General features: G+C 43.8%; 1 protein-coding gene across 1 annotated transcript in view; it reads left to right on the top strand.

The window, feature by feature from the left end:
* The window catches only part of MAP3K15 (mitogen-activated protein kinase kinase kinase 15), a 367,125-nt gene that overhangs the window by 333,719 nt on the left and 12,249 nt on the right, over positions 1-21,157 (top strand). The window contains exons 24-25 of the mRNA XM_089683901.1: positions 16,538-16,643; positions 19,120-19,327. Coding sequence (XP_089540027.1) covers positions 16,538-16,643; positions 19,120-19,327 — 314 coding nt within the window. The remainder of the gene's footprint in view (positions 1-16,537; positions 16,644-19,119; positions 19,328-21,157) is intronic.

The raw sequence follows: 21,157 nt of genomic DNA, 5'->3' as shown, positions 1-21,157 counted from the left end.
AAGGGAGGACAACATTCAGTGGCCTCGCGTTCCCATTCAGTCTCTAGGGGTCAGTGCTCCCCATCACGATACAGCAGAGATTCAAATCATGACTAACCCAGACCAGGAGGATGCTGGGCATGCCATAGAAGAGACATGCCGGGCAAGACGGCTTGTGAGACTTGCTTCAAAGTAGCAACCAAACACCAAGAACACGATAAGGCAGAGATGGTATCGCTAATGAAGTAGGCATTTGAGGAGATGCTAAAAGCGTTTGCATTGCAGTCGTAGCCTTCAGCTGCCCCAGTTCCGTCCACCTCGCACTCCTTGTCTCCGCAGATGCTGCCAGCTAGTCAGGTGATTCCAGAGGCCCAGGAACCTTCAGCCTCAGACTGTGTTTCTTCAGAGGAGGATGAGGGCCCTTATGACGGTTTTGATTTTGCCATGGGCCAGCCTTTCATAAAAGAGATTAGGCAGGATCTGCTTTGTAGAGACGCTGAGGAAGAACCGCAGAAGAAGCAGAGGAAGTTTTTCACAACCATGAAAAAGAAGGGGGTGAATTTCCTATTCATGAAAGAAATTTAGGACATAATTACTGATGATTGGAACCAAGCAGATAAGAGAAACACTTTTAAGAATCAGTTTGCAAACATATATCCCTTCAAGTCTGAGAGTATTAAGAGTATGGAGGAGCCTCCAGTGGTGGACTTATTCGCCTCGCTAGGCACGTAACCCTGCAGTGACATTCAGGGACGTGCTGAATAAAAGAGTGGATGTGATCTTGAAAAGATTTACACACTTGCTGGTAGGGCGTGTAGACCTTCTATGGCTTTGGCAGCTATTTTGAAGGCCATGGAGTCCTGGATTCAGAAGTCAGAAGTGGCAGTGGGAAGTGACCTGAGCAAAGCCGAAGTCTTGGCCTCCTTTGCCAATTTGAAGCTAATGGCTTATTTTATGACGGAGGCATCCATTGACCTAGTTAAGATGTTGGCCAGGATCATGCTTAATGCAGTAACAGCCAGAAGAGCCCTATGGCTGAGGCCCTGGGTGGCAGGCCCAGCCTCCAAACAAGGATGGTGTAAGATACCATTTGAAGGGCAGTCCCTGTTTGGAAATACATTAGACACTGCCATCGCAAAAGCCACAGGGGGACGTCGGGGTTTGTTCCCCAGGATCAGAGGCTGCTTCGCAGAAGAGGTGCAGTATACAAAAAAGGTAGAGATGCTAAGTCTTATAGGCCAGGGAGAGAATTTCATTATCTATGATCTAACACGGCTGCAAACCGCAAGTCAAAGAGACCAACTTCGTCTCTGGGAAAGTTGTCCCAGAAGTCTTTTTGACTATCTGCTGGCTCAAACTTGTCACGTGGGAGCCAGATTATTCAAGTTCCGTCAGGTGTGGGCACAAGAGGTAACAGAGCCTTGGGTAATTTCCACCATCCGGTTCGGCCATGCTTGGAAGTTCCTGAGGCATCCACGCAGAATCTTTGTCCCGACAAAATTACCTTTGGCAAGAGAAAAGCCGGATGTTTTGTGGAAATACATAGAAACCCTCCTCAACCAGGAAGTGATAGTTGCAGTACCCCAGGAAGAATGTTTTTCTGGAATTTACTCGCCTCTATTTCTAGTGCAGAAAAAGTCGGGAGCGTGGAGACCGGTAATAGACCTCAGAAGGCTCAACATGTATATCAAGAAACACAAATTCAAAATGGAATCTCTCCAGACAATTCTGAAAATCATTCAACCAGGGGACTGGCTTCTATCAGTGGACCTCAAAGATGCGTATTTCCATGTACCGGTAGCCCCAGTCTGCCAGAAATTTCTACGGTTTGCAGTAGGGCATCTCCACCTCCAGTTTGTCTCCCTACCCTTTGGGCTGACCACATCACCCAGAGTATTCACGAAGATACTTCTGGCCCTAGTGGCATACCTGAGGTCGCAGGGAGTGTGAATATATCACTACTTGAACGACATTCTGCTCCTGAATCAAGACAGAGAGATGCTCCTGTCACACCGAAGGTTAACCATGGAGACGCTACTGAACTTCTGATGGTTAATCAACCGGGAGAACTGTCAACTTGTACCAACCCAGAACCTAGTATACCTAGGCGCAGAAGTGAACACTCGGGCAGCAACAGTGGAATTACCGGAGGACAAGAGGTCAGGCATACTGAACACGATGTCAATAGTCCAGAAGAGGCTCTACCTTCCTGCAATAGAAGGTATGTGGCTGTCAGGAATTATGACCTCGGCTATTCCGATGGTCAAATGTGCGCAATGGAATTCATGTCCACTTCAGGTGGGGCTCTTAGAACATTGGAGATTGGAGGATCTTGGGCAGAAGATACAAATCACTTCCCAGATGAGAATGAGCCTGGAATGGTGGTCAAGACGGCAGAATCTCCTACAATACCATTCGTTACTTGCGATACAGTGGCAGGTGGTCCAATCGGGCTGGGGGCCCTGTGCGGAGTTCACCGGGCTCAGGGCCAGTGGTCATTCCGGGCGGTCAATATGGTTTCCAACATTCTAGAATTGAGAGCAGCATTCCAAGCACTCCTGGCTTTCAAAAGGCTCATTTAGGGTGCACCCGTTCTGGTGAAGTTGGACAATACAACGGCAGTAGCCTACATACGCAGACGGGGGGCACCCGCATCATACCCCTCCTGAGGGAGGTTACTCCAATTATGGAATGGCCCCAAACCAACTTACAACTGCTAACAGCAATGTATGTGCCTGGTTGCTTGAATACCCAGGTGGATTATCTATCCAAAACAAGTTTGGACAACAACTAGTCTAGTGGCATGGGCCTTTCTGCTGGAGATAGACCTGTTTGACTCCCCAGAGAATACCAAACTACGTAATTTTTTCTCCAGGATCAGTCACCCACATGCTGGATTTGGGTGGATGCGTTGACAATGGCATGGAATTTCAAGACTGGTTACGCCTTCCCTTCAATTCCTGTGATTCTCAGCTTGCTGCGCAGAATACACCAGTACAGGGTGACGGTTCTGTCAGTAATACCAGATTGGCCAAAAAGACCCTGGTACCCGCTACTCCATTCTTTGAACATCAGAGAACCACACCCTCTGCTAGTGACAGGCCTGGGTTTTGAAAGGCAAAGGCTGATAAATCTAGGATGCTCGACTAAGGTCACTGATACCTTGATGAGAGCCAGAAAGGACTGCAGCAACACAGCCTATAGCAAGATATGGAGAAAGTTCACGGAATTTGCAAACAGGCATGGCTTTGTGCCAGATACCCCGACAGTCTGCCACTTATTGGAATTCCTTCCAGGCAGTTCTTGATATGCGTCTGTCTGTGAGTACTCTGAAGGCTCACGTTTCTGCCCTCTCGGCATTTACAGGTGCCCTATGGGCATCGGACTCTTTAGTGGTTCAGTTCTTTATGGTAGCTATCCATCAAAGACCACCCAAGCCTCTGATTTTCCCGTAATGAGACTTGCCACTGGTGTTGGACATCCTCTCATCAGACACCTTCAGTGATCCTGTTTCACTATGGCATCTTACTCTGAAAACAGCGTTTGTCATGGCGCTAACATCAGCCAGAAGAGTCTCAGAACTAGCAGCCTTAGGGTTTAAAGAACCCTTTCTTTTGTTCTTTCCAGATAGGGTCATGCTTAGATCAATGCTAGGATTTGTACCCAAAGTTACCTCCAGATTTCACATAATACAAGATATTACACACCCGATACTCCTTTTGGAAAATTCCCAGGACCCAAGTCCATTGGATGTTGGGCACTCATTGAGAAACTATGTGGACACTACGTCCGAGCTCAGGAAGTCAGATCATCTTTTGACCATCCCTAACGGTGCACGGAAAGGCTCGAGAGCTTCTAGGTGAGTAATCGCTAAATGACTGGTCAAGACCATCTCTTTAGCTTACAGAACGAGAGGGTTGCCTGTGCCTGAGGGAGTCACAGAGCATTCCACTAGGGGGGTTTCAACCTCATGGGCAGCAGTGGGCCGAGTTTCCCCTGAAACAATCTGCAAAGAGGCTACATGGTCTTCTGTTCATACCTTCATGACTCATTATTGTATAGAACCTGCGGCTCTGACTACTGCTGATTTTGACAGTAGTGTCTTTGCCTCTGCTTCCAGTCAAAATTAAATTGGTTTTGCATTACCCTCCCGTGTGTGGCTAGTTAAATCCCAGCTGTGCTGACATGGAGCCGTCAGGAAATTGGAAAATTAAATTCAAATACTTACCGTAATTTTCGTTTCCTGACAAGCTCCATGGCAGCACAAATCCCACCCAGTTTAGTAGTACGTGTTACGGAATGCCTAGGCTGAGGCGGGTCCAGAATTTCTTGAGTTACCTCCTGATCAGGCAGGGGGTGGGCGGGACCTCACCCAGCTGTGCTGCCATGGAGCTCGTCAGGAAAGGAAAATTACGGTAAGTATTTAAATTACGGTAGGTATTTAAATTCAATTTTCCATTTGTTTTCCTCTTATGTGCCTTGTACACTAATGTTTGTTTAAAATATATCCATAATATATCCATATGTGCTTACAATTTTAACACCCTTTCAAATCCTAAGCAAATAAACCAAGGATACTTAAGTTTAAAAATCAATGGCATGCAACTTCAGCCGAGATTGGTTTATGAGATGTAGTGTTTCTCCCAGCCACATCAAAGGCTGTTCTTCTTCAACCTATTCATACAGTTGATTTTAAGAGTGTATGGTACACTGTCTCAGGGAAGGCCATTAAGACTTTCCTGGTGCAAGGGCAATGAAATGTGACCATATCAAACCTGGCTGAGCAGGACTAGAAGGAATTTTCTGGTTCCTATTTTAATAGTTATTTTGATGAGAAACAGTCTAAAATGGGTAAAAGAGCCTCCCCAATTTGTCATAAGTTTCAGGTGTCAGATGGAGAAATACTTTTCCTTTTTCATACTAGGAAAGCTATACAGGTAGTTCTTAATTGGTCGTCTGACGAAGTTCAACATATTAAAAGTTTGAAACATTTGGTGAATAATGTACTTCCTCTTTGTATAACCAATTATGAACCTCGAGAGTGTGCTGTTTACACTGATTTGGAATAACATGTGCATGTGTACTTCAATTCTCTCAAAGAAATCCAATATTTAAAAAATGTTTAAAAGTTAGTATTGCGATTTATTGTATAAGCATCTAAACATTCAGTACAGGACACAGGGCTTTTGTCTCTAGATGATTTATATGCAGGCTACCTTCAGGTAATTGGACACTGGCAAAAACTTTGCAAGGGCAGCCTCCCCCAGGGGCATGCTTATATAATACCACCGACTCGTTGAGACACCAGTTTTTTACTGGTTTCTTTAGGTGATGGACCTCTACTCCTTTTTTTTCCCTTTTGTAACTATTCAGTTTCTCTGTCATTTATTGAAGGACATAATGCGATATCTCCTGCGCTCCGGGACCCAGACTGGTGGTAAGTAGATGGAATCAGACTCCAAAAAAGCAAGGAGGGGACCACCGAAATAGTTAAGGTCGTGCAGCTCCACACCAAGGCTGGGGAAGCCCAAACAGAACTGTGAGGAAGAACAAAAAAGAAAAAAGAAGCGCACCAACCTTGCGCATTACCTCAGTAACCAAAATTTATTAAATAAAAGAATGGTACTCACAAACAGCGAATAAAAACAGGCATGTCAGTCCTCAAAGGGACTTTAAAGGCAAGATGCAAATGCGAATCCCATCATGGAGGAAGCCACTCAGTACAGCTGACGCGTTTCGAAGGACAAGCCTTCTTCCTCAGAGCTGACTGGACTGAGAATATGTGTTCCCTTTTATGCCTCCAGACTGAAATAAGGCCCTCCCCAATAGGTTGGGCTGTCCTGGGCAGGGAGGAGGGGCCCGGGTGTCCACAGAATGCAATAAATAATCATCAAGAGTTCATAGAACCATATAGATAATAAACTTCAAAAGTCGGATGAAAATATATCAGATGTATACACATATATGGAATCAATTAATACAAATAAAATCATTCATAAATACAGCTTATAAATGCATAAATAAACAATAAAATAAAGAAATATAAACAAATAAATAAATATAAATAAAATTTCACTAATTCATCCCTTCATTAGAAATATATATATATTTCGCCATAATTATCATCATTGCACTAACGATCAAAAATGCATACAATGAGTATAGGATAAAAGAGGAACTCACACAACTGAATGAGCCATTCATGGCCAGTGATTTCAAAATTGTTCCCACAAAGTGGGCATTATAGCCAAAGTATTTTGCTAAAAATGACAGCTGGAAGAACAAGCTATATTGCTATAAAAATCTAGATGAAAAGAGAAGGTTTTTTGTGAACATGCATACATGCAATCCACCAGGGGATAACTCTTACAGATGGTGGGGAGGAGAACACAGTATATTCAGAAAAGATTCATATTACCTGTGTTTGTTATTGGTGGTGTGTGTTGTTTATTTGGCAGCAGAGGGAGATATTGCTTGCATGATGTGGTTGCAGATGGAATCTGCCTGTGAAACGCACGCCGATGCGGCGTGGTAGTTACTGCGCATGCGCGGACCAACCCGCGCATGCGCACTAGGACAGTAGCAGCGCGAACCCAATGGCTCGTATCCACTAGCCATTGCGCGCGCACATAGGCAGCGCTGTCACATCGCCACAGGGTCCTAGTTCCTCCGACCCCCACTTACTGCTGCCCGATCTAATACACACCAACAGGTCGGATGTGTATGTATGTGTGTCTCCAAGCTCAATGGATCGTTGGTACAGATGTCAACAAGCTCAATGGATCGTTGGTACAGATGTCAACCCCCATAGCTGCAATCACACCATCAGAACTTCTATAAAGAGAGTATTTTTCTAAAACATATACATGTATGTATATGTATGTCACTACACAATACAATACATGTGAAACATGCACCTTGATATGTGACAAATCATTGATTAATTCATATTTAAAAATGTGTAAAAATGTGAAATATATCTATAAAAAAAAAAAAAAAAAACACTACGCCACAGGATGTACCGACAACAGGACATAGGACCGTACCCATGGACATATCTACACAGAATATATATATACACACATATATGCCCACCAGACATATCCCTCACTAGCAAAAGGCTAGATGAGAGTATGTATTTCAAGATCATCATTAAGTCCTCCAGGGGACAGAGTACCCAAAGTAAAAATCCAGAAGCTCTCCCTTTTGGATAACTCCTGATGTCTCCTCCCACTATCCAGGTCCTTAGTGATGGCCTCAATCCCGAACACTTTCATACCAAGATAGTTGCAAGAATGCTTCTCTTTGAAATGGCGGGGGACTGAGTACTTATCTTTCCCTAATTTGATGCTGCTCTTATGCTCACAGATTCTGATCCTAAGGCACCGTGAAGTGCGGCCCACGTAAATTAAGCCACATGGACAGAGTATGCCATAGATGACAAAGGAGGTACCGCAATTGATAAATTGTTTGATGGGGTACCTTTTTCCATTAGTACTCGTGAACTCTCGTTTTCGATGGCATATAATCTCACAGGCACTGGCACCTGTGAGATTATATGCCATCGAAAACGAGAGTTCACGAGTTTATCAATTGCGGTACCTCCTTTGTCATCTATGGCATACTCTGTCCATGTGGCTTAATTTACGTGGGCCGCACTTCACGGTGCCTTAGGATCAGAATCTGTGAGCATAAGAGCAGCATCAAATTAGGGAAAGATAAGTACTCAGTCCCCCGCCATTTCAAAGAGAAGCATTCTTGCAACTATCTTGGTATGAAAGTGTTCGGGATTGAGGCCATCACTAAGGACCTGGATAGTGGGAGGAGACATCAGGAGTTATCCAAAAGGGAGAGCTTCTGGATTTTTACTTTGGGTACTCTGTCCCCTGGAGGACTTAATGATGATCTTGAAATACATACTCTCATCTAGCCTTTTGCTAGTGAGGGATATGTCTGGTGGGCATATATGTGTGTATATATATATTCTGTGTAGATATGTCCATGGGTACGGTCCTATGTCCTGTTGTCGGTACATCCTGTGGCGTAGTGTTTTTTTTTTTTTTTTTTTTTTTTTTTATAGATATATTTCACATTTTTACACATTTTTAAATATGAATTAATCAATGATTTGTCACATATCAAGGTGCATGTTTCACATGTATTGTATTGTGTAGAGACATACATATACATACATGTATATGTTTTAGAAAAATACTCTCTTTATAGAAGTTCTGATGGTGTGATTGCAGCTATGGGGGTTGACATCTGTACCAACGATCCATTGAGCTTGTTGACATCTGTACCAACGATCCATTGAGCTTGGAGACACACATACATACACATCCGACCTGTTGGTGTGTATTAGATCGGGCAGCAGTAAGTGGGGGTCGGAGGAACTAGGACCCTGTGGCGATGTGACAGCGCTGCCTATGTGCGCGCGCAATGGCTAGTGGATACGAGCCATTGGGTTCGCGCTGCTACTGTCCTAGTGCGCATGCGCGGGTTGGTCCGCGCATGCGCAGTAACTACCACGCCGCATCGGCGTGCGTTTCACAGGCAGATTCCATCTGCAACCACATCATGCAAGCAATATCTCCCTCTGCTGCCAAATAAACAACACACACCACCAATAACAAACACAGGTAATATGAATCTTTTCTGAATATACTGTGTTCTCCTCCCCACCATCTGTAAGAGTTATCCCCTGGTGGATTGCATGTATGCATGTTCACAAAAAACCTTCTCTTTTCATCTAGATTTTTATAGCAATATAGCTTGTTCTTCCAGCTGTCATTTTTAGCAAAATACTTTGGCTATAATGCCCACTTTGTGGGAACAATTTTGAAATCACTGGCCATGAATGGCTCATTCAGTTGTGTGAGTTCCTCTTTTATCCTATACTCATTGTATGCATTTTTGATCGTTAGTGCAATGATGATAATTATGGCGAAATATATATATATTTCTAATGAAGGGATGAATTAGTGAAATTTTATTTATATTTATTTATTTGTTTATATTTCTTTATTTTATTGTTTATTTATGCATTTATAAGCTGTATTTATGAATGATTTTATTTGTATTAATTGATTCCATATATGTGTATACATCTGATATATTTTCATCCGACTTTTGAAGTTTATTATCTATATGGTTCTATGAACTCTTGATGATTATTTATTGCATTCTGTGGACACCCGGGCCCCTCCTCCCTGCCCAGGACAGCCCAACCTATTGGGTAGGGCCTTATTTCAGTCTGGAGGCATAAAAGGGAACACATATTCTCAGTCCAGTCAGCTCTGAGGAAGAAGGCTTGTCCTTCGAAACGCGTCAGCTGTACTGAGTGGCTTCCTCCATGATGGGATTCGCATTTGCATCTTGCCTTTAAAGTCCCTTTGAGGACTGACATGCCTGTTTTTATTCGCTGTTTGTGAGTACCATTCTTTTATTTAATAAATTTTGGTTACTGAGGTAATGCGCAAGGTTGGTGCGCTTCTTTTTTCTTTTTTGTTCTTCCTCACATTTATTGAAGGACATACAGTAGCTGAACTTCATCACGTATGGGTCTGATGCCATCACATTCAAGAACAGGACACTAGGTGCAACTTAAAACTAAAAGCACATCTTATCAGCTCTGTGGTGGTGACCAGACCTACTATCTGCAGGATAGAATTCAGTTTTTATAGTGTCTTCCTTAGCAGTAGGATGCAAAGAGTTTTCTCTTCTCTTTTTTGTTTTCATTTCTGTTTGATAGATTTTTTGCTCCTGTTGATGGATTTCTCTTCCAGTTGATGGCTTGAAGTCTTCAATCAGCTGTGGTTCTGCGTAACAGGCCGGGTATCATAGATTCTCCCGCTGTCTTGGGCCCCGGGTGGACTTTTCCCTACTCACTGCTTCGTAGCTTTTTCAGTGGCACAGACACAGGAGAGCAGACAGCGCTGCCTCACACCACTGATTCTGCAGTCTCCTATCTCTCCACTGCTACACCTGATCTCCCATCTTTCTCTGTGGTGCTGGGTTGTCTCTGCTACTTCTCCTTCAGCTGCGGTTGCTGGTCCAGGAGGGATGAGGGGGCTGCTTCATTCTGCATCCCAGATGCGTGCATGTCTGAGTTTTGGCAGGCGGGTCACAAAAAATTGCAGGGACCCCCAAAGATAGGGAACCCACCACCATGTGCACCTATTGGGGCGCTGAGGGGACCTTTTTCCAGGCAGTCTCCCCTAGTCCTGGAGGCTTCCACTCCTTCCTTGGACACTAGTCAAGCAGTGTCAGGGTCCTGACTTTTGACACTTATTCCAACACCAACTAGGGGTTTGCATCGCACATGGAAAGGGCCATATTGTGCAAGTCCGTTACCAAGCTCACTCTTTCTCCTATGTCAGCAATTGACGAATCAGATGTGGATCTGTACCGCTTTCTGCCTCAAGGGTTCCATGTGGTGGATTCCACCTCCACAGATAGTGAGGAGAGGCTTAGTTAGTGCAAAAGAAGGAATTGGTCTCCCACCATATTATGGCGGTCAGGGAAACTTTGAAGATCTGAAGATTCCCAGCATCCTACTGCAGACTATCAGGTTCCTTATGGAAAAAGTCTTCTAAAGTTTTTCCATATGTTCTTTTTTCTTGACAACATCTAAAAACCTTGGTTGCATCTGGCTAAGGCGACAAGGGTCGGCAACCAGTCCATTGTGATCTACTAGTTGATTACGGCCAGATGACTGGTGGATTGCACCTTGGTCTTGCCAACTGGCCATCTGCTGAATGAGGAACGTCATAAAGAAGCAGTCGGAGTGGGACTATTTTTTAATAGTAGTGGCCGGGGCTTCTCTAGTTCCAGCTGTAAGCCCTGGTTGAGAGACATAAACTGCACTCCGCCTCTTTGTATCCTGGCGCCAGCAGCAAGAGGAAAGAGACAGAGAAGAGCTCTAGTTTATAGTGTGCTGACAATGGACTCTTCTTGTCTATTCTCTTCTATTTTGTTCAGGTCAGTGAATTTCATTCAGTGCATTGCTGCAATGGAAGCCCACACACAATCTGAACTGCAGTGGACCGATGTCGTCAGGGACATAACAACAGCTTTAACAGAGGAAGAAACTATTAAATGGGGATTAGGAAAATAAGAGCTCATTTGCACTCTCTTTATCTGCAGTGGCCAGGGGTGTACACATGCCTTGACAGCAACAGGGATTAACCGCCCTGCCCGTATGGCCTCCTCACCACTTGCTTTAACTTCTTGGGCCCCAACACTAGCACTGCGTTCATTGCATGTGGTTGTAGGGTGCTTGTAGAGCGGGCCAATGCACTTGAATGGGTCTCAACTTACAGGCTGTACAGCTTACCAAAAGCCACAGGGGTATAACTGCTGCCTCCACATGTTTACACCCTCGGCTGCTGCCACTGCTGCTAAATGGGGTGGGTATTGGAGATAGTAAAACCATGGCTCAACCACACCATCCAACCTCATATGTGAATGAGTTCTAAGGTTGCCACTGCCAAATGCAACTGAGGGCACATTCACAAGGGCAGCAGGCACTGATGCTCCTCTGAAAAGTGATCCAAGCGTATTTGACAAGTGGAGAAGAGGCAATATTTTGCCTCCTCGCCATCTGATTTAAACCTGTTATTGCTATGCAATGCACTCGATTATGATGCTGTACTAAAGCAATTATAGGTTTAAATCAGGAAGTGAGGAGGAAACATTGGGCGATACAGTACTTGGTCATCTTTGACTCTCCCATGTTGTTCAGGTAGATCTCAACCTCTCCAAGGTTGCCTACCCCCTACTGTTCACCCTACCTTTGCGCTTTGCTGTTGGCTATCTATTTTGAGAAAGCATTCAGTAAAAAGTGGGGTTCTCCCATGGTGGTAGACTCCCCTGTCTCCCCTCTAAACAAGGCTACCTTTATCTCTTCTGAAGACTCCTCTTCTTTTTGAAACCCCACTGACAAGAAGGTAAAGAGCACAGCATGCTCACTGTGTGTGGCTTCAGGGGCCTTGAGTCGTCCTGTCCTAACTTCGGGTATGATCTTTCAGACCCTGACCGAGTGGGCCAAGCTCCTACGTCAAGGGTTGGCTTCTGAGCATGTCTTTCCTGCTTATGTTGACTTAGCGGATTAACTAGTGCAGGGGCTCCTATACCTGTGTGACTTGTGTGACCTCTGTTGTGTTCTTAGGGTGTCTTCTCTGGCTTAAGTGCTTGTTTGCTAACCAGACCGCCAAGAAAGTCCTTACGAAAATGTTATTTGAGGGCGGTCATTTATTTGGTGCGTTCCTGGACAACATCATTAAGAATGTCACTGGGGGCAAGACCACCTTTCCCAGACTAGGAAGCCTAAGGACTCCTGTTGCAAGGCGGGACCTTCCTTTTCTGCTCACGAAGGTCTTCTTCATAGCCAAGGCTCCTCCACGGACAAGTTCACCAAACCTTCTGCCTCTTCTACTGCCAAGCGTTCTTGGCAGCCCAAAACCTCCAAGCCTGCTGAGAAACCCACTTTCACATGAAAGTGCACCCCCTCCTCACACCTCAAGGTGGGGGATGTTTCCTGTTGTTCATGGATCACTGGCTCATTCCAGTATTGCTTTTTTTATTTCAACTTCCTTCTTTCCCTACAATGCCTAGCCGACTTGCACTTTGTAGTTCAGAGACCTCTGGATCAGGGAGTCATAGCTCAAATTCCATTCTCCCAAGAGCTTCTACTCCAGTCTTTTTGTTGTTCTGAAGAAGGATGGTGTTCATCCTATTCTGGATTTAAAGTCCCTGCATCCCTTTCTGGAGGTGTGCAAGCTCTTAATGGAGTTGGTGCGGTCAGTCAGAGCTTGCTGACACCAAGGGGATCTTCTGGCTTCAGTTGACACCAAGGACACCTATGTCAACATCCCCATTTGTTGCTTTCATCAGAGACTCCTTCGGTTTGCTATGGGGGAATTACATTTCTAATTTGTAGCTCTTCCCTTTGGCCTGACTTCAGATCCATGTATCTCCATCAAGGTCCAGGCCTCGGTATCTGTCATGAGGTACCTGAATGACTTTTTCCTGTGAGCTCAATCACATTCAGACTTGGAGCTTGAGCTGTCCATCACAACCAAAACCTTGGAGGAACTGGTTTCTCAATCTGCACAATTCGGTCTTGACTCTCTCTGCATCTGGACTACTTGGGACTCCTTTTGTCACATCCATAGCCACATTGTTTCTTCCTAAGGAGAAATTTCATAGGTTGTGTCTTTATGTTTTTTCGCTTCCTTTCTTTGGATGTATGCTTTCATTCTCCTGAAGCTCCTTCCTTGGTTGCTTCCATGAATAGAGCAGGAGGGCATTCCAGTTGTTCTGGTGGCTCTAAATTGGCTGCATAGGGCTTGGTTTGCAGATCTCTTTCGGCTGGTTGTGGACACACCTTGGTGACTCCCACTTTACCCAGATCCTCTCTTCGAAGGTCTGATCTGCTTTAAAGTCATTGGCTTTTGAGAGAGGGTCTGTCCCCAACAGTTATTTCCACTATGCTTAGAGCTTGGAGGTCTACTTCTTTATTTATCTGATACTGCACCTGGAAGCCCTACTTTGCTTATTGTGTGTCTTTGGAGTTCATCCCTAAAGTTTTTGGTGGCTGGAATTCTGACTTCAAAGGGGCGTGTATTGTCAGTTTCCCCTCAGTGTGATTAGGGGCCAGGTTTCTGCTTTGGATGTTCTGTTTCAACTTCCCTTGACCTCCTCTTCCTTGGTTCATACCTTTTACCGAGGGGGTCACTCAGGTGGCTTCATCTTCTAGGCCTCCCTTACTGCCTTGGGACCTGAATCTTTTCTTGTTTGTCCTTCAAAACTCCCCTTTTGAGAATATCCAAGATATTACCCATTTAGCTTTATCTCAGAAGGTGGCCTTCTTGGGCCCCATTACTACTCATCAGGTGTCTGAGCTCGTGGCTTTTTCCTGTAAGCAACTTTTTTTTGTGTTGCATGAGGACAATGTTTTTTGTCCTAGCCTGTCTTTTTTGCCAAAAGAGGTGTTGGCCTTCCACCTTAACAAAGATATCTTCTTGATATCCCTTTCACCCAAGGAAAGCGGCTCTTCAATCTGCTTTGTCTTCAATCATTTCCAGGCCGTGAGGCTCTGTTCCCAATTACTGCTCACTCTACCAGGGTGCTGAGTGTGACGAGCGTGGCGTCAGACCCCAGCCCTTCTCACCAAACTTGTGACCGAAGGACTAGCCAATCTAAAATCGCGCTGTCATGTGCGGAACAATGCCACACCCAACTGCACCCTGCACACCGATGTTCCCGCTAATTGGACCACGATCGATGTACCGGCAGCCTGAATGCGATTGTTACTGGGTAAGGTTAATTACGCAATTAACCCTTCACACTGCCACCACCTCCTTTTTATACAGAGAAAGAGGAAACTCAGCAATACACTAGGACGATTGGTTAACCGTCCGTATCCTACAGACTCTCTATCTCGCTATCTCTACAGACCAGTTATACAGAGGGTTAAATACTCATAGTAGCGTTCTTTTTAGAGGCAGGGATTCGTAAATTGCAATTAAGAGCTATAGAAACAATTCAACACTTTCAGAAAGTAAGATTTATTACCAAAAGGTTAAAAGGGTGCAGTACAAATACTTACAGAAAGAAGATGTAACCAATATATATACGTATATATATATATATATATATATATATATATATATATATATATATAGCACAACAGCACAGCAACAGATAACAGAAAGAAGTTTAGGTAAATAAGTACTTGCCAAATAAATGCCTGGAGTTAAGCAGTTTCAAGTCTGATGAGCTAAAAAAGGGATTTCTGGTCTCGCATTGGGTTTCGTTGTTGCCACAAGATTCTCCTTTGCTTTCTGTCCGATAGATTTTGTATTGAAGACGGTCCTCACTTGTCTGACTGAACACAAAAGATAACACTTCTTTTCTACACAACATCACCTAGTATCTTCCCTACCTTATTTGGCAGAGGAATTGTTAGGCAGGGCTCAGCATCATATGCCGCTTGCATTCCTGAGGGATTGGGAATGGGGAGATAACGTCTGCTCTTCTGTGCACATCTCCCCCCCTCAGGTGTTTGCATAAGAGTTTAAGAGAAATACCAAAATGTATAAGTTTGGGGCAAAATGGAGAACTGTGCCTCTCCCGTGGGCATGATTGTGATACTGAGCACGTCCTGGGATTTTCACCACTCTACTTCTGTTGTTCCGGTGTGTAAGAAAGCTACTTGTTGATCAGTTCACACCTTTACCAAGTTTTGTAAAGTTGCCGTGACTGCCTCAGTGGATGCCAGCTTTGGCTGGAAAGTTTGCAGTTGGCCTGGGAGTTGGTTCTCTATTTGTTGGTCTTTTGTTTGGACCCATCCTTTTTTCTGTTTTCTAGCACTGTTTTATGATGTCGCATCTGTGAAAAAGTTCAGTGTCCTACAATGAGCAATAAAGAAAATTGGATTTTTGTACTCCCTGTACTTTATTGAAGGGCGTAGCACCTATCCAATCTGTTTTTTTTCTGGCTGTCTCTGGGTTGTTATCCTGTTACAGATGGCTACTAACTGAATTTGGGTGTGGCCACCACTAGACAGCCACCTCTTAAGCATGCTTTTAGTGTTAAATTGCACCTAGTGTCCTGCTCCTGATGGTTGTGACATCAAATCCATCCATGATGAAGTTAAGCTGTGTGCTTTAATGAAGTTTTCTAATATTGCACAGGGACAAGGTGATCTTGACACCAGGATCTTCTTTTTTACCCAAGACGGTCTCTCTCTTCCATCTCAATAAGGATATTGGTCTTCCTTCCCTTTGTTCTGCTCCTAAATACATCTATACACTGTATAGATGTTGTCAGGACTGTCAGGGTCTAACTGCCATCCATGTTTTCTATTTACCAAATGGAGTCACGTTATGTCCTCCCTTCAGGCTCTCAAAATAGTCACCCTGCTTCTTGCTTCACCACTGCCATGTGGATCAGACTTTTTCTAGGGCCTACGCTTTAAGGATACCTCTCTTCCCTTTCAGAACTTTCCAGCATCGGGCATCTGTATCCCTTGTTTTGTGAGGGCCTTTTAGCAGTTCGGTTTGTTATGTTGTTGTCCCCACTCCCCAGTTTCTGCTTGTGGGTGCCCCAAGGTCTATGAAGAAAAGTCCTGTTTCCTGCACTATGTTATTAAGGTAAAGGAAATGTATACTCACCTGTAAAGTCTATATCTTGAAGTACAGTACAGGACACCGGAATTCCTCCCCTCTCTCTCTCTGGTGGACTCTCCTTATTGCTTGATAAAAACTTGGGCCTTCCCTAGGGATGTCCTAGCAAAGGTTTTGCCAGTGTCCAATCACCTGATGGTAACCTGAATGTAACCCATGTTCTTTGAATACAAGCTCTGTGTCCTGTACTGTACTCCAAGATCAGCAATTTATAGGTAAATTGAAAGTCTGTTTTTTATGAATTTACTAGTCAGTGAATAGTTAAAAAATTGTATTAATAACTTTTTCCATTGTAATTATAGGATGTTTTTAGGAACAGTTGTTCCACTAACAGTGTATGATCTGTTGTTTCACTATTTTACCAGGTCAACAAAGTCTTAAGGAATCACTTAATCCGGCCACACTGGATGTTTGCTATGGACAATATCATTCGGCGAGCGGTGCAGGCAGCTGTCACTATTCTCATTCCTGGTAAGGTTATTGAATTTCCAGAGGAGGTGTGATTGAGTGAGCCTAAGAGACGATTTCCCATCAGCTGCTATTAGAATGCCTACTGTCATTGTTCTTGTACTATCTTGTCCAAATACAATTTATAAAAAGCATTTTTTGCTTTTTTCAATAGATTCATTTTCAATAATGTCTTTAAAAATTATTTATCACAGGGTAGCACAGTGGCTAAATGGTTAGCAATTCCGCCTGGCAGTACTAGGGTCGTTGGTTTGAATCCCAACCACGGCACCACCTGCCTGGAGTTTGCATGTTCTCCCTGTGCCTGCGTGGGTTTCCCCTGGGTACTCCAGCTTCATCCCACACTCCAAAGACATGCTGGTAGGTTAATATGCTCCTGTCTAAATTGGCCTTAGTACAATATGTATTAATTTCACTCACTCTCTTCTAACTTTGCTTTATGCAGGCATGCTGGGCTTCTGTATAGTAAGCATAGTAGTGCCTATGTGTTAGGAAGTGTGCACTGCTTGCACTAATGAGAAGGCCTGGACTGAGCAGCAAAATAGGTTGTGTCAGACTTTGTTAGTGGGGATGATATCAGAGCATTGTGTGAAACTGTACTGGCAAATGTTTTCAAGATAAGGCTGTACTACTTTTGGTTAATATGGAACATGTAACATTTCATATTTATCATTGAAAATATACAAATTAGTTTTCTGTCTCAGCCTCAACATCCAAATCATTGGATTCAGGTGTTCCAATCACCTTCATGGCCACAGGTGTATAAAATCAAGCACCTAGGCATGCAGACTGCTTCTACAAACATTTGTGAAAGAATAGGTCACTCTCAGGAGCTCAGTGATTTAAAGCGTGGTACCGTGATAGGCTGCCACCTGTGCAATAAGTCCATCTGTGAAATTTCCTTGCTACTAAATATTCCATGATCAACTCTTAGTGATATTATAACAAAGTGGAAGCAACTGGGAACAACAGCAACTCAGCCACAAAGTGCAAGGCCATGTAAAATGGCAGAGCGGGGTCAGCGCATGCTGAAGTGCACAGTGCTCAGAAGTCGCCAACTGTCTGCAGAGTCAATAGCTAAAGAGCTCCAAACTTCATGTGGCCTTCAGTTTAGCACAACAACAGTGCACAGAGAGCTTCATAGAATGGGTTTATATGGCTGAGCAGCTGCATCCAAGCCTTACATCACCAAGTGCAATGCAAAGCTTCGAATGCAGTGCTGTAAAGCACGCCGCCACTGGACTCCGCCACTGCCAATCCGATGAACATGTCTGGGTTTGGCGGTTGCCAGGAGAACGGTACTTGCCTGACTGCATTGTACCAAGTGTAAAGTTTGGTGGAGGAGAGATTATGGTGTAGGGTTGTTTTTCAGCAGTTGGACTTGGCCCCTTAGTTCCAGTGAAGGAAACTCTTAAGGCGTTAGCATACTAAGACATTTTGGACAACTTCCTGCTCCCAACTTTATGGGAACAGTTTGGGAATGGCCCCTTCCTGTTTCAACATGACTGCGCACCACTGTGCAAAGCAAGGTCTATAAAGACATGGATGAGCGAGTTTGGGTTGGAGGAAGTTGACAGGACTGCACAGAGTCCTGACCTCAACCCGATAGAACACCTTAGGAATGAATTAGAGTGGAGACTGCGAGCCAGATCTTCTTGTCTGACAGCAGTGCCTGACCTCACAAATGTGCTTCTGGAAGAATGGTCAAACATTCCCATAGACACTCCACTAAACCTTGTGGACAGCCTTCCCAGAAGAGTTGAAGCTGTTAGAGCTGCAAAGGGTGGGCCAACTCAATATTGAACCCTATGGACTAAGGCTGGGATGCCTTTAAAGTTCATTTGCGTGTGAATTTTTATTCATTTATTTTTTTATACTAGTAATGGCGACAATCATCAACTTATAGCAGGACTGCGGCGGGCATTCTGACACTAACTGACACTGGGTGGGAACTGACTAACTGCCACTGACATCTCCAGTGACATTAATACAGTGATCAGTGCTAATAAAAAGCACTGACACTGTACTAATGGTACTGGGTGTGAAGGGGTGACCTGTGTTGTTTACACACAGATCTCTCCCATCAGCTTCTCCGCCAATCACCAAGTCCTGGCCATGAACCACTGGTGATTGACATCTCTGGGAGCCAATAACAGCATGGGTGGGGAGCGTATTTCTATGTGATTTTGCACATTGCGGCTGCCCTGCAGCAGCATATCTGCTATAGAGTGGTCCTTAAATGGATAAGTATACCATTTTCTCTATGTTCAAGTCTACTGATGTCTAAGTGACCTTGTTGATTCTTATTAATAAAGAATTTGAAAAAATGTAAAAAACTTAGTTTTAAATAAACTCATGAAAAAACATATTTCTTACTACAATTTCTCTTTAGCAAGTAAATCATTAAATGAAAACCAACCATAAAACTGTGCCTGATGGTAATTGTTATAAATTGTACATGTATTTTGGTGATGCACAGAGCTCAGAACACATTTGGGGCCAGCGTCAGAGAGTGAAGGAGTGGACAAAGAAGTTGAAGATGAAGATTACCAACCAGTACAACAGCACAACTCAGAGGAGGTTGTCCATACATCAGGGGTCAGCACCATGAGCTCCCTGGTTTCACATGACACCCAAAGCCAGCAGTTAAACCTACAGCTTGGAAGACTCAGACAAGAGACCAATAGGTATTATTTTTGCCCTCTAGTGCTCAGAAGTAGCAGTGCACTCGTTTTACATGTCTCTTTCTAGACCTGCCTGTTTAAAATAGATTTTAGGTTGTGAAGCCAGATAACTTATTGGTGTTAAAGTGAACCCACCTCACCTAAAATATTTCTAAGGTAACAACAATGCAGAACTGTAGACACCTTTTGGTGCCTGCAAGTCTTTAAAATCAAGCTATGTGTTCCTCTGGAATGCATTGAACTCTAAGCCCAGGCTGTAGATGGTGCATTTCTTCTGCCTCCCCCAAGTGCTTATTCTGTTCAATCATTCAACTGTTAAAAGCCAGAGGCCTTGGTAATTTTGGCATCTGACCATTTTATTGAAGGGTTGAGGTTTAGCACAAGGAGAAGGTTTAAAGGATAAGTTCACCTTTGGGAACGTGTTAGATGTTCCACCCGTAACAGTCCGTGAATGAATGAACTGCAAGTCCCGACAGCCTTACCAGCTGTCGGCTTGTAGTTTTCAATGAACTACCACACTGTGGAGTGCCGTGGTAGTTCAGTGAGCCTTTCTGCAAGAATATACGCTTGCTTGTACATTCCGTATGGCAAGCAGATATTCTGACAGGTCTGCAGGAGACCTGCATGGCATCAGCGATCTACTGATCACTGGTGCAATGCTTTCCAGGCTCCTGTAGACAAAAATAATAAATGCACGTTTTTTTACCTGCAAAAATATGTGCATTTATTATTTTTGTCTAAAAGGTGAACTTGTCCTTTAAGTTGGCCATACACTATAAAATCTGTACAAACCTCTTTAGATATACCAACAATTATGTAATGCGAGCACCTTCCTGAATGGATTGTATAGGTGTGGCTTCATGTTGCTTAGTTTTGGTAAAACCAAAGGAGATTGTGCAATCCATTCAGATTGTACAGTGCCTTGAAAAAGTACCCCTTGAAATTTTCCACATTTTGTTATGTTACAACCAAAGACATGAATGTATTTTATTGAGATTATATGTGATAGACCAACACAAAGTGGCACACAAATGATAAATGGTTTTCAAAATTTCTTACAAATATCTGAAAAGTGTGGCGTGCATTTATATTCAGCCCCCCCCCAGAGTCAATACTTAGAATTACCTTTCGCTGAAATTACAGCTGCAGGTCTTTTTGGGCATGTCTCTACCAGGTGTGAACATCTGGAGAGTTAAATTTTTGCTCATTCTTCTTTTTAGAATAACTCAAGCTCTGTCAGATTGAATGGAGAACATCTATGATCAGCAATTTTCAAGCCTTGCCAAAGATTCTCAATTGGATTTAGGTCTGGACTTTGACTGGGCGATTCTAACGCATGAATATGCTTTGATCTAAACCATTCCATTGTAGCTCTGGCTGTATGTTTAGGGTCGTTGTCCTGCTGGAAGGTGAACCTCCCCCCAGTCTCAAGTCTTTTGCAGACTCTTAACAGGTTTTCTTGTAAGATTGCCCTGTATTTGGCTCCATCCATCTTCCCATCAACTCTGACCAGCTTCCCTGTCCCTGCTGAAGAAAAGCATCCCCACAATATGATGCTGCCACCACCATGTTTCATGGTGGGGTGGTGTGTTCAGAGTGATGTGCAGTGTTAGTTTTACGCCACACATAGCGTTTTGCTTTTACAGTTGTGTCCAAAATTATTCAACCCCCAATGCTGTAAAGGGGTTTAGGGACTATAGTGTACATTTGGAATTGTATTCAGAATCAAATCCTACAAGGACGTTGTAACTACCCAAATGCAACTAAAATGACATCAATTGTTTATGTAATACAGTAGTAAATGGTTCTTATGTGGTTTCTTCATTGCCACAA

Source organism: Staurois parvus, unplaced genomic scaffold, assembly GCF_062004578.1.
Source record: "Staurois parvus isolate SC_StPar_1 unplaced genomic scaffold, SC_StPar_1.0 ptg000327l, whole genome shotgun sequence".
NCBI lineage: Eukaryota > Metazoa > Chordata > Amphibia > Anura > Ranidae > Staurois > Staurois parvus.
This window is presented reverse-complemented; position numbering and strand designations above follow the sequence as displayed.